The following is a 12274-nucleotide window of genomic DNA, read 5'->3' as shown; positions in this document are numbered from 1 at the left end:
GTTAATCACAACACACCAGATTGATAAGAAGCACAATGAGATTATTCGAATCTTGAAGGAATAACCGCAGTTAATTATCATCTCTCATTGTGTAATAATAAACATCTGCCTCGGGTTTACCTGTTTATGTTATTTGAAAGAGAAATGTTGTATCCCCTTGAAAATCTTTCTACAATTTTTTTCACAACCTTATAAAGAAATTAAATAAGATAAATAAATGTATTTACCTCTTAGAAATATAAATTGCATCCAACACTTATACTTACCATACAAAAGAAAGTAAAAATAAGACTCTTGTTTCAATAATTTATATTCAGTATTAATTTATATTAATATTAAAATAATGTTTGGTCAGTAGAAAGATTTAGAATTATTGTATCTGAATTTGTGATAGTATTGTGTTTGTGCTGCATAAGAGATTATGATTTAGCTAAAAGAGTTATTACTACAAGGATGAACTAAAATTATTGTCGGTATTGGACGGATTCCTCAAAGGGAATATTTCTATATCCAAATGCTATGTTGGCATGTGTTATACATAAAAAGAGAAACTCTCGTAGTTATCGAGACCGATTGAACAAACAGTATCAACTTGTCGCCACATAGGAGTTCGGACTTTTGGACCCTTCTTTTATATATTACTACAATGAGCTAAGCTTAATTCATTCTTCTAAGCATAAAAGTACAACCGAAACAATTGGTCATTTTTTCCTCACATGCCATTTGGCATCAACTAGAAACAAATTAACGTGTTCCATGACCACCGAGGTAACTATGTAACTACTTTTCTTTCTCTTCAGTCTTTTCTAGCTTATAACCATTTCTGCTTTCACTCATGGCCATGCCTGGCGATGAAAGCATCATCAACATGTTTCATCTTTGGTCTGAGAGTCTATGTGATATTTTCCCACAACTTACGTGTGTGTTGCATGTGTTATTCACTTCAAGTTTACGAGTTTATGCTGACAATGACATTGTAATTACAGCAAGTGCTGCATGTAATAATGCTCCAAGTTGATTGAGAAGTCCTCATCAAGATTGACAAGCAAGTTCTGTATACTCCTCATCTCTAAGGTATTTGTCGGTTTAAGTTCTCTCATGTCAAAACATATTTCTGCAATTTCTTAGTATCAAACAGCAAATAAAACTAGTAAAACTTGGTCTTTTCTGAATTTGGCGACTTCCTATAAGGAAACAAAATACCTTGTTTATATAGAAAAGAGTTTCTTTCTATTTCAAATCCTGTTAAATTTCATTTCGAACTTTCTTTGTCATTTGGTTGTGTTTCTTAGCTGCTCCAGTTATCTGACATCAGCATACTAATATAGACTCCTAAAGTTTGCTAATCTAAACGGTTGAGTTTGAACATTTTTATGCCATTTATAATCTACCACCACAACTCTCAACTACTTAAGCTTGGACAATTGGAATAAATTAGAGCTTCATATTAAATGTTTTTGAAGTTTCTGGTTCTTTTGTTACCGTATGCTGAGTCCTAACTACATTTTTGAGTCCACAAACTCCTTCCTCTAAATACTGTAAGAAGTGAAAGCTTTAGAGCAGTGGTCATGATCATGACATTATTTTTCTGTACTATGTAATTGTGCTTTGCTATGAATACAACTAAAGCAACTGAAGTTGAATGCAATCATTGGACCAAGTTGTCAACTGATCTAATTCTAAACAAATTCCACAGGTTTCAGTTTTTGAATTCAGAGATGGATCCAGAAAGATCAATAGAGGACCAATTCTCCAAGCTACACCCTTCCATGCCAGTAAACACCAGAATTGGAATAGTGGGTGCTGGTCCAAGTGGCATATCAGCTGCATACGCACTGGTCAGGCTTGGTTATAACAATATCACTGTCTTAGAGAAACATCACACAGTTGGTGGCATGTGTGAATCTGTAGAAATTGAAGGTATTCTATATCTTAATAGAGAAAGGCTAGAAACACTCTTTGACACACTCTTTTGGACATATTTTCTCTAATTAGTTGGAATTTATCGGAAATTATAAAATTTAGTGGATATCATATCCTATTTAACGAATTTCTCTGATAATTTTATAATTTTCAATAAACTTTAACCAATAAAAAAAATATTAAGTGGAGTGCATTGTTATCACTCGTTATCTTAATATAACTCTCTTGAGAATTAAATTGACTATGAATTTTAATTATATATGTTCTATACAGGAAAAGTTTATGATCTAGGTGGCCAAGTTCTGGCCGCAAGCAGTGCTCCAGTCATCTTTCAATTGGCAAAAGAGACAGGCTCTCCACTAGAAGAAATGGATTCCCACAAGCTAGCTGTTATTGATAGTTCCACTGGAAAGTACCAAGATGTTAAAGTTGCTGATGATTATGTATCTGTCATGTCACTTACATTAGAAATCCAAGTTAGTCTACTGTTTATCTTTCATAGACATATAAAGAAAATTCTTTAGTATCTATGACTTGACAGTTGGAAGTTTAATGATGTTAATTCTACTTGTGATACAAACAGGAAAAGGTGAAGAATTCTGGTCGTTTGGGGGTTCATGCTGTCAGTGAAGTTGCTTCAGACTTAGCTCCAGATTATGTTGAGCGTCATGGGCTCAAATCTGTTCCTAAATCTGTGGCTTATGGTTACACTGCTTCAGGATATGGATTTATTCAAGACATGCCTTATGCCTACATTCATGAATTCACTAGAACTTCCATGGCTGGAAAAATTCGACGATTTAAAGGTGGATATACGAGCCTTTGGCAGAGAATTGCTGAATCAATTCCTATAAAACTTCACTGTAACACTGAGGTGTTGGCAATCAAGAGGAACTCTGACTGTGTCAATGTTAATGTCAAGGGCCGAAATGAAAGTGAAACTATGGAATTTGATAAGATCATCATCTCGGGTAACTTTCCTTTAAAATATGGAAGAACATATAGATCAGTGCCTTCAACTTGCATAGGTACGAACACTTCTCACTGCTTCATATTTACATATTTATTTTGTTATGAATTTAACTAGAATACAGTTAATTAAAATACAACAATAATATAAGATTTTTTACATTATCATTCAATAATTAATTGACAAATAAATTATATAATAACATATTGTTAGATTTTGTAATAATCACTTTAGAAGTAATATCTAGGATAGTTTCTAATTAGTTGACTATCTTTATGCTGATATTATATCAAAATCAATCTCTTTTCTTGTGGTAGAGTGTGAAACAGAAGTAATGGATGTAAGTGAGCTTGAAAAGGATTTGTTCAGCAAAGTAGAAACAAATGACTACTACACAACTGTTTTAAAGATCAAAGGGCTAGAACATATGCCTGTTGGATTTTATTATTTTAATGAATATATGGAAGATCCCAGCACAATTGGAAATCCAGTTGCCATGCAGAAGTTTTATGCTGACACTAACATATTCTTGTTCTGGTCCTATGGAAACTCTGCTGATATTAAGGGACCAACTGTCACTGAGCTTGCAATCAAATCAATAGAATCCATGGGGGGTGAGGTTGAGAATTTCATTCTTCAACGTCGATTTAAGTATTTTCCTCATGTTAGCAACCAAGGTATTATTTTTCAGTAGTTTTCAAGTTCCATTTTCCCCTTTGAAGCAAGAATTCTAAATTTTGAAGCTTGAATGCAGATATGAGAAACGGGTTCTATGAGAAGTTGGAGTCAGAACTTCAAGGTTCAAGGAATACTTATTATGTTGGAGGGCTTATGGCATTTGAGCTTACAGAGAGAAATTCATCTTATGCCATGGGTTTGATCTGCAAGAACTTTGCAAATAAAAGTGATTTACCAATATTTCCTTACACCAAGGTAAATTAGCACTTATATATTATAACCAGTCATTGATTTGAATAATCTGGATTTTACATACTTTGGGGAGTCGTGTTTTCCAAATAGAGCTGCACTTACTATAAAAATGTGTTATGCAGAGTTTGTTTCCCATGCAAACTGAGTTCCAGAAAAAGGAGCCTAAACAACTAGATGAATTGACTGGAGTGCAATTTCCCAATTTGCCTACTTTGAATAGCTATTTAAAGCACTGGGGAACTCATCCAGTAACTCAAAGCAGAACTCTTTATACTTGGATAAATGAAGGAGGGGCAGTGGCTGGCAAGAGGACTTATGAAGAACAACATTTAAATGCTTCTTGCATTGCACATAAGCTCTTAACAAGCCAAAAGCCAGTTATCAAGCCCGGTGACAGGGTTCTCCTAGTCTATGTTCCTGGCCTAGATTTCATTGATGCCTTCTTTGGGTGTCTAAGAGCTAAAGTTTTACCAGTTCCAGTTCTTCCCCCGGATCCCATGCAGAGAGGTGGACAAGCACTTCTAAAAATTGAGAACATTGCCAAGTCATGTGGCATAGTAGCAATTTTATCAACGGTAGGTTACCACTCAGCAGTGCGTGCAGGACTAGTGAAAAGTTTGATCACATTAACTGGAAAAAGTGGGAAATCCACAGCTCAATGGCCTAAACTTCCCTGGCTGCACACTGATACTTGGGTCAATAACTCAAGAAATTTGGCTAAGGAAGATGCTGATGATCAATGTGAATCTCACCCTGGTGACATATGTTTCCTGCAGTTTACCTCAGGTTCAACTGGTGATGCTAAAGGAGTCATGATAACACATGGAGGGCTCATTCACAATGTGAAGTTGATGAGAAGTATATACAAGAGCACCTCAAGGACAATGCTAGTGAGTTGGCTTCCTCAGTATCATGACATGGGGCTGATTGGAGGACTTTTTACAGCTCTTGTTAGTGGTGGATCTGCTGTGCTGTTTTCACCAATGACATTTATTAAGAAACCACTCTTATGGCTTGAAACAATCAGCAAGTATAAAGCAACTCACAGTGCTGGCCCCAACTTTGCTTTTGAGCTGGTGGTTCGAAGGTTAGAGTCTGAGAAAGACAAGCTTCAGAGTTTAGACCTTTCATCCATGATTTTCCTTATGGTTGCTGCTGAGCCAGTAAGGGTGAAGACCTTGAAAAAATTTCTCGAGTTAACATCTCCTTTTGGCTTATCTCAAAAGGTGATGGCTCCAGGATATGGCTTAGCAGAAAACTGTGTGTTTGTCAGCTGTGCTTTTGGAGAAGGTTGTCCAATTGTTGTTGACTGGCAGGGAAGAGTTTGCTGTGGATATGTTCATCCAGGTGATGCAGATGTTGACATCCGAATAGTTGATCCAGAGAGTGGTGAAGAGCTTGAGGAAGATGGAAACGAAGGAGAAATCTGGATAAGTAGTCCAAGTGCAGGAATAGGATACTGGGGGAAAGAAGAAATGAGTCAGAAAACTTTTAGAAATGAGCTTCAAAACCATCCTGGACGTATCTACACAAGAACTGGAGACTTGGGAAGAATAATAGAAGGGAAGCTATTCATCACTGGGAGAATCAAAGATCTTATCATTGTGGCTGGAAGAAACATCTACTCAGCAGATGTTGAAAAGACAGTTGAAAGTTCATCTGAATTTCTTCGTCCGGGGTGTTGTGCAGTCGTTGGTGTTCCTGAGGAAATTTTATCAGCAAAGGGGATTTCCCTGCCAGATGGTTCTGACCAAGTTGGCTTGGTTGTGGTTGCTGAAGTAAGGGATGGTAAAGCAGTTAGCAAAGATGTGATCGAACACATTCAGACTCGTGTGGTTGAAGAACATGGAGTCACTGTTGCTGCTGTCAAGTTGATCAAGCCAAGAACCATCAGCAAAACAACCTCAGGAAAAATCAAGAGATTTGAATGTCTCAAACAGTTTGCAGATGAAACACTGAACTTGGTGCCACAGCCTATTTTGACAAGGAAATCACTAGTGAGGTCATTTACTACAGGAACATGCAGAGAAGGAAGAACACCCCGAGCACACTTGGTGAGAAGTGGTACACCTCAACCTATTGCAAGAATCGGTAACAAGGAAATTGTGGAACAATTGAAAAGGCTTATTTCTGAGCAGTCTGGAATCCCAGTCAACAATATCTCAGTCACAGACAACATGTCAACCTATGGAATTGATTCAATTGGAGTGGTTAAAGCAACTCAAAAACTCTCAGATTTCTTGGGTGTGCCAGTTGCGGCTATAGATGTTTTCACTGCATCATGCATTCAAGAATTGGCCAACTTCTCAGAGAATCTTCTACTTAAGTCTCAACCTCAACTTATGAGCAATTCATCCCATGCTCAAGAAGCTGAATTTGATTACACTGAAGTGGTTGTTGATGTGTCCAATTCTCGCCAATGGGGTATCCGTTTACTTCAACTCCTAGCACTTATTTATATCTCTATCATGCTGGTCTCTCCTGCTTATCTATCCATCACTACTTTTCTAAGTTTCATACCAAATGTGAGTGATTCGGTATATGGAATGCCTTGGTCAAACTATTTGTTTTCCTTGGCTTTGGCACCCCTTTCTTGGATCCTTTGCATGGTTTTTACTTGCATTTGCATTTCAATTTTCGGGAATTCCTTCTTGAGACCAAACTATGCCCTTACACCCGAAGTATCCATCTATTCAATGGATTTTGTCAAGTGGTGGGCGCTATATAAAACTCAGGAGATTTCTTCAAAAGTTTTGGCAACACACCTCAGAGGAACAGTGTTTCTGAAATACTGGTTTGAGATGCTTGGTGCGAGAATTGGATCCTCAGTTTTGCTAGACACAGTTGATATCACAGACCCATCTTTGGTTTCAGTAGGAGATGAAGTTGCCATTGCTGAAGGGGTTTTGGTTCAAAGCCATGAGGTAAAGAATGGAGTTCTAAGTTTCCATCCTATTAGGATCGGTAAAAACTCTTCAATTGGACCTTATGCTATTATTCAAAAAGGAAGTGTTATCAGAGAAGGATCCGAGGTACATCCCCTGCAAAAGGTTGAAGGAGGCCAACATGTGCTTAAACCTGCTAAGCTTAATAATGTTAAAGAGGTCAGTGCTAAAAATTATGAGAGCATTTTCATTCTTTTTTGCTCAAACTACATCACTTCATATAATAGTTAGCTAATAGCTATTTATAATATGAGTTACGATACCATACGTTGTCGCTTTGATGTACTATTGTATGTCACATCAGTTTATTTGCTTAGTGTCATTGTATGAAGAATTACACATTCTATTATATTTCTCTGACGCTAAAAGATCTATCCAGTTCATCCTGTTTAATTTCATGTTTCGAATTTAAGGTTTAGGAGTCATCCTACTTAATTTCATGCGCGTCAAAATCTAGTTTAAATTAGTGGTAAGTACGTAGCCCTTGAATCTTGAACTAAAAATGTCTTTTCATTTTATTTCAGAATGCAGTGTTGCTTGTCACTACAGGCAAAAGTCAGTCTAGTGCCATTTACCATTTTCTGGGGATATATCTCACTGGCTTTCTCAGCTCCCTTGCCGCAGCTATTGCTTACATCATGTATATAAGGTTCTTCCAGATACCTGCATCATTCCAACACTACTCATTTGTTTGCATATGTGGTGCCTTCCACTGGATCCCCTTTACCATTGTTGCATATGCCACCATGTTTTCTGATGTACCATCAAATCCCATTGCCTTTACCATATCATTTACCTGCGCATACTTGCTTCATGGTCTCATACTCACCTCTCTCACATGTGCTTTGACCCGTTTGCTCAAATTAAATCAAAACCAAACCCATTTTAAAACCTGGCTTCGACACCAATTGACCATTTCCTGCCACCTTAGATTTGCAAAGCTTCTCTCAGGAACAGAAGTCTTCTGCATATATTTACGCCTTTTGGGTGCAAAAATTGGCAAGCACTGTTCCATTAGAGCCATCAACCCAGTTTCAAACCCTGAGTTAATGTCAATAGGTGATGGTGTCCATCTTGGTGACTTTAGCAGGATCATCACTGGTTTCCACTATTCCAACGGATATGCTTGTGGAGAAATACAGGTTCAGGATAATTCAGTTGTGGGGAGTCAAAGCATAATCCTCCCAGGTTCTGTTTTGGAAAAGAATGTCATTTTAGGTGCACTTTCAGTTGCTCCAATGAATTCCATTCTCCATGAGGGTAGCGTGTATATTGGATCTCAAACAAGAGTTGCAACCAGGAACTCTTCAATTGCTTTAGATGAACGGATAGAGGAGATGGACATGGAATACAAGAAAGTAGTTGCAAATATGGCTGCAAATTTAGCTGTCACAACTATTAATGTCAAAGCAAGATACTTCCATCGCATTGGTGTTGGTGGAAAGGGGCACTTGAAAATCTATGACAAACTCGAGGGCATTCCAATGCACAAGATTTTTCAACCTGGAAAGAGCTACCCTATCATGGTAATGATAGGATGTTTTGTATTTGTTTGTTATAAAGATATATTGTCATTGTGCATCTAGTACTCACATTTATCTCCATATGATATATGTCTATTTTGAATTTAATCTCTCGTAGATTTGCTTTTAAACAAAAGACATCATACATACTAATGGAGACTTGACTTTGTTGTACTTTATAAATCTGTTTTTCATTTAGTTATAATAACGTGGAACTTTATTTATATCCCAATAGGTAAGACACAGTAATAGCTTGAGTGCTGATGATGATGCAAGGATCGATGCACGTGGTGCAGCTTTGAGGATTCTTTCTGATGCACCAGATTCTAACCATGCTCCCGTGATTGACCTCACACTAAAAACTGGAAACGCATTTTATGCTCGCACTCTTGCTGATTTTGCAAGCTGGCTTGTGTGTGGACTTGCTGCGAGGGAAGAACTTGTCAAGAAAGCCCCTCATGTTCGTGAAGCAGTGTGGAATTCCCTTAGACATGCTCACTCATATGCTGAATTGCATTACTACTCAAACATTTGCAGGCTCATGCGCTTCACTGATGGACAAGAAATGTACGTGAAGTTTAAGCTAAGGCCTATTGACAAAACCATTAGTGAGGACACAGGTAAGGTTGAACCAATTGGAATCCTTCCACCAGAAACAGGTGCAATTCCTAGGGATGAAAATGACGCACGTCCCTTACTTTTCCTTGCTGAAGATTTTCAAAAGCGCGTGAATTCCCCAAGTGGAGTTCACTATATCTTTCAAGTGCAACTTCGAGCAGTGCCACATGATGAAGCCACACGTGACATTGCCCTAGACTGCACCAAACCATGGGATGAGAATGAGTTCCCTTACATTGATGTTGGAGAGATACACATCAAAGAGAATCTCTCCATGGAAGAAACAAATGCGCTTGAATTCAACCCTTACCTCAAAAGCCACGAGTTGGATGTGATCCCTGCCACTTCCAAAACGCAAAGTGCTTCAATTGATCATGGCCGTTCATTGATCTACGAGATTTGCCAGCACGTGCGTAATAGACAGCCTCTCCCAGAATCTTGGAGGAACCTCGTAGAGCAATCCATCGTTAAGGTGGACTTGTCATGTTGTCCCGTGGCAGCATCATTGCCCAAAAAGGAGCCAAAAAAAGTGATAACAACGACAACAACCACCTTAACCTTGACAAGAACATGGTACCAAACCTTCTCAGCACTCTTCACTCAACCGTTGCTACAAACGGTTTTGCCTTTCATGGTGTTAGGTTTAGCCGTTTTTGCTCCTTTGAGCTTTGTTGTCAACCTCAAGAACGTGGAGAAACTCCAAGTGCAATGGTTGCTTCCTTTGTTTTGGATTCTCTCAGGTGTCATGGCTGCACTTGCATGCGTTGTGGCAAAATGGGTTCTCGTGGGAAGGAAGAGAGAAGGTGAAACCATACCCTTGTGGGGCAAAAGGGTCGTCATGGATAGCACGTGGCAAGCCATTAGAACCCTTGTTGGGGACTATTTCATGGACATGGCATGTGGGTCGTTTGTGTTTGTAATGTGGATGAAGATGATGGGTGCGGACATAGACATGGATGGAGTTTACGTGGACAGCGTGGGGGCATTGTTGAACCCTGAAATGGTGCAGATTGAGAGAGGGGGTTGTGTGGGAAGAGAGGCTTTGTTGTTTGGACACATATATGAAGGTGATGAAGGTGGCATGGTGAAGTTTGGAGGAATCAGAATAGGTGAAGATGGGTTTGTGGGAAGTAGAGCAGTAGCCATGCCTGGGGTTCATGTGGAGAATGAGGCCAATCTTTCTGCATTGTCACTAGCCATGAAAGGAGAAATAGTTAGGTCTAGATAATTACGAGTGATCGGATACAACTTACAAGTATTTTTTTTTTATCAAAACTGCTATTTTAAAAAATACTTGTAAGCTTATATCCACACGAACTATGAGTATATAAGTATATATACAATCATAATATGTATGTTATCCTATCATTATACTCGGTAGATTGAGGTAATAATTATAATGATGTGAGATAGATATGATCACATGATAGTGTGAGAAAAAGTTTACTCCATCGTGGATTAAAATTGTTATATATATGTCTCTCAAGTTTATTCAATAAAACAAACCTTATAATTTATGTGTATTTGATCTGAATTACCACATCTGATTAGGATCACAATTCACTGAATGAACACTGCTTTGCCTAGTGCCTACCATGTATTTTAAGTGAACCGTAAATGCTTAGCGATTCAAATTAGTCCTTCAAATCGTGTAAAAGAAATTTTGGTTTGTGAAATTGACAATTCAATCAATTTATTGATACTTGTAATTTAATTAATTATATATCAATAATTGATTAAATTTATGAAAGAATAAATTGATCAATATGTAGAATTTTATAAATTAATTATTACCTTTGTTTTTATATATAAAATTTAAATATCTAATTCACTAAGATTAAAAAAAGAAGTTAATCTAATGGATAACAATAAATTTATTTTATTTTATATATATTTTTTAAAATTACTTTATATTCTCTCATAATTAATAATATTTACACTTCTATCCAATTAGAATATACATCTTTTAAAGAGTATACAATTAATATATTTTATCAAATTAATAGAATATATTTTAATTAAGAATATTTTAATTTAAAAATAACTAATATATTAAATATTACAAATTGCGTCTTATATTAAAAAAAATAGATAATTCTAGTTGGATCTTGAAAATGAGATAGTAAAATATTATTCAATCTAATCGTAAGAAGAAATAAGTAATTATCTAACAAATCTATGGAGTTTCACATAATGACTTGAAGCAACTAATATTCTTAAAATATTCATAACATTTTTGCCCAGTTTGGGGAGAAATATCTTTACTAATTATACAAAGGAATGTTACTTTTAATAACTATTTTTTTAGTTTTCATTTTAATATAGATTTTTGTTCTTTATATTTTTTTATTTTTGCAGTCAAGAATTAATTATTTTTTGTTTTTAATGCAGGAAAAAAAATAAAAGAATACAATAACTATCCATTTATTTTATTTTTTTATTTTATTTTTTGGTGGAGGTAAGTGTTTCTTTTCTTACTAATAATAATAATAAGATTTAAACATTTTTTAATTTATATAATTTTTCAGTTTTAATTCTAAAAAAGTTGGTTTTAATTTATGAAAAATATGATTTTTTTTTTGCTTTTGGTTATTATTATTTGACTTTAATGTTTACAATATTCGGTCTATATTTGTAATATTTAATTTTTGAAGATCAGTGATGCAGTTGTTGTCGCATGTTGTTTTTCTTTCTAATTTTAAGTCATATGTTGTTAATATATGATAGATTCTGAGTTGCATGTATGAATGGTTATTTGAATGAGAAGACTTTGGAGTCAGTTTGTGTTCTTGAGATTGTTTGATTTGTTTTTGGATTCATGTAATTTTTTTGGACTTGCTCGCTTGAAGTGTCCATGAGTTACTTAAACGAGCAATGGATCATCTCAAGTGGGTATTTGACTTGACTTGCTTGGAGCAAATTTTTTAGCACTCTGAACGAATTTGGTTCGCTCAAAGTGAAGACTTACTCGCTTAAGTGAGCAAATCAAAACTCTCAAGGATGCTCTCTATTTGAAATCGCTCAAAGCTAGATTTTAGAGTGTTTGAAATGCCAATTTTCCATTAAGTCGTATAATTTTCTTAACTTAACTTGATGAGTTGATTGAGTATATGATGCATGATGATGATATAACGTAGGTCTTTGTATATTGATCTATGATGATATATGATGATGTTGGAGTTGCCTAAGTTGTAAGTTGCTAGTTGATTAAAGATGTTAAGTTGTGTAAACATATTGGATCGAGTGCTTATCATTAGACCAAAAGTTATAGTTGATAGTCAAAATGCAACTCTTTCTACTTAACCGTAGCAGCCCAAGCGCCATGTGTCTCAATTGTGACTTGACCCACTCGAGCCTCCACCACA

The 12274-nt window shown here is 36.2% G+C and overlaps 1 protein-coding gene across 1 annotated transcript; it reads left to right on the top strand.

Annotated features, from left to right (window-relative positions):
- Positions 1-562: 562 nt before the first annotated feature.
- On the top strand, positions 563-10768 carry LOC109805650 (uncharacterized). Its single transcript, XM_083065720.1, has 7 exons — positions 563-2399; positions 2507-2951; positions 3211-3570; positions 3648-3826; positions 3946-6927; positions 7293-8294; positions 8527-10768. The coding sequence occupies exons 1-7, from the start codon at positions 2184-2186 to the stop codon at positions 10135-10137; spliced, it is 6795 nt and encodes a 2264-aa protein (XP_082921846.1). The 5' UTR covers positions 563-2183; the 3' UTR covers positions 10138-10768.
- The last annotated feature ends 1506 nt before the right edge of the window (positions 10769-12274 follow it).

Source organism: Cajanus cajan, chromosome 10 (assembly GCF_000230855.2).
Source record: "Cajanus cajan strain Asha chromosome 10, NIPB_CcT2T_4, whole genome shotgun sequence".
NCBI classification, from domain to species: Eukaryota; Viridiplantae; Streptophyta; class Magnoliopsida; order Fabales; family Fabaceae; genus Cajanus; species Cajanus cajan.
This window is presented reverse-complemented; position numbering and strand designations above follow the sequence as displayed.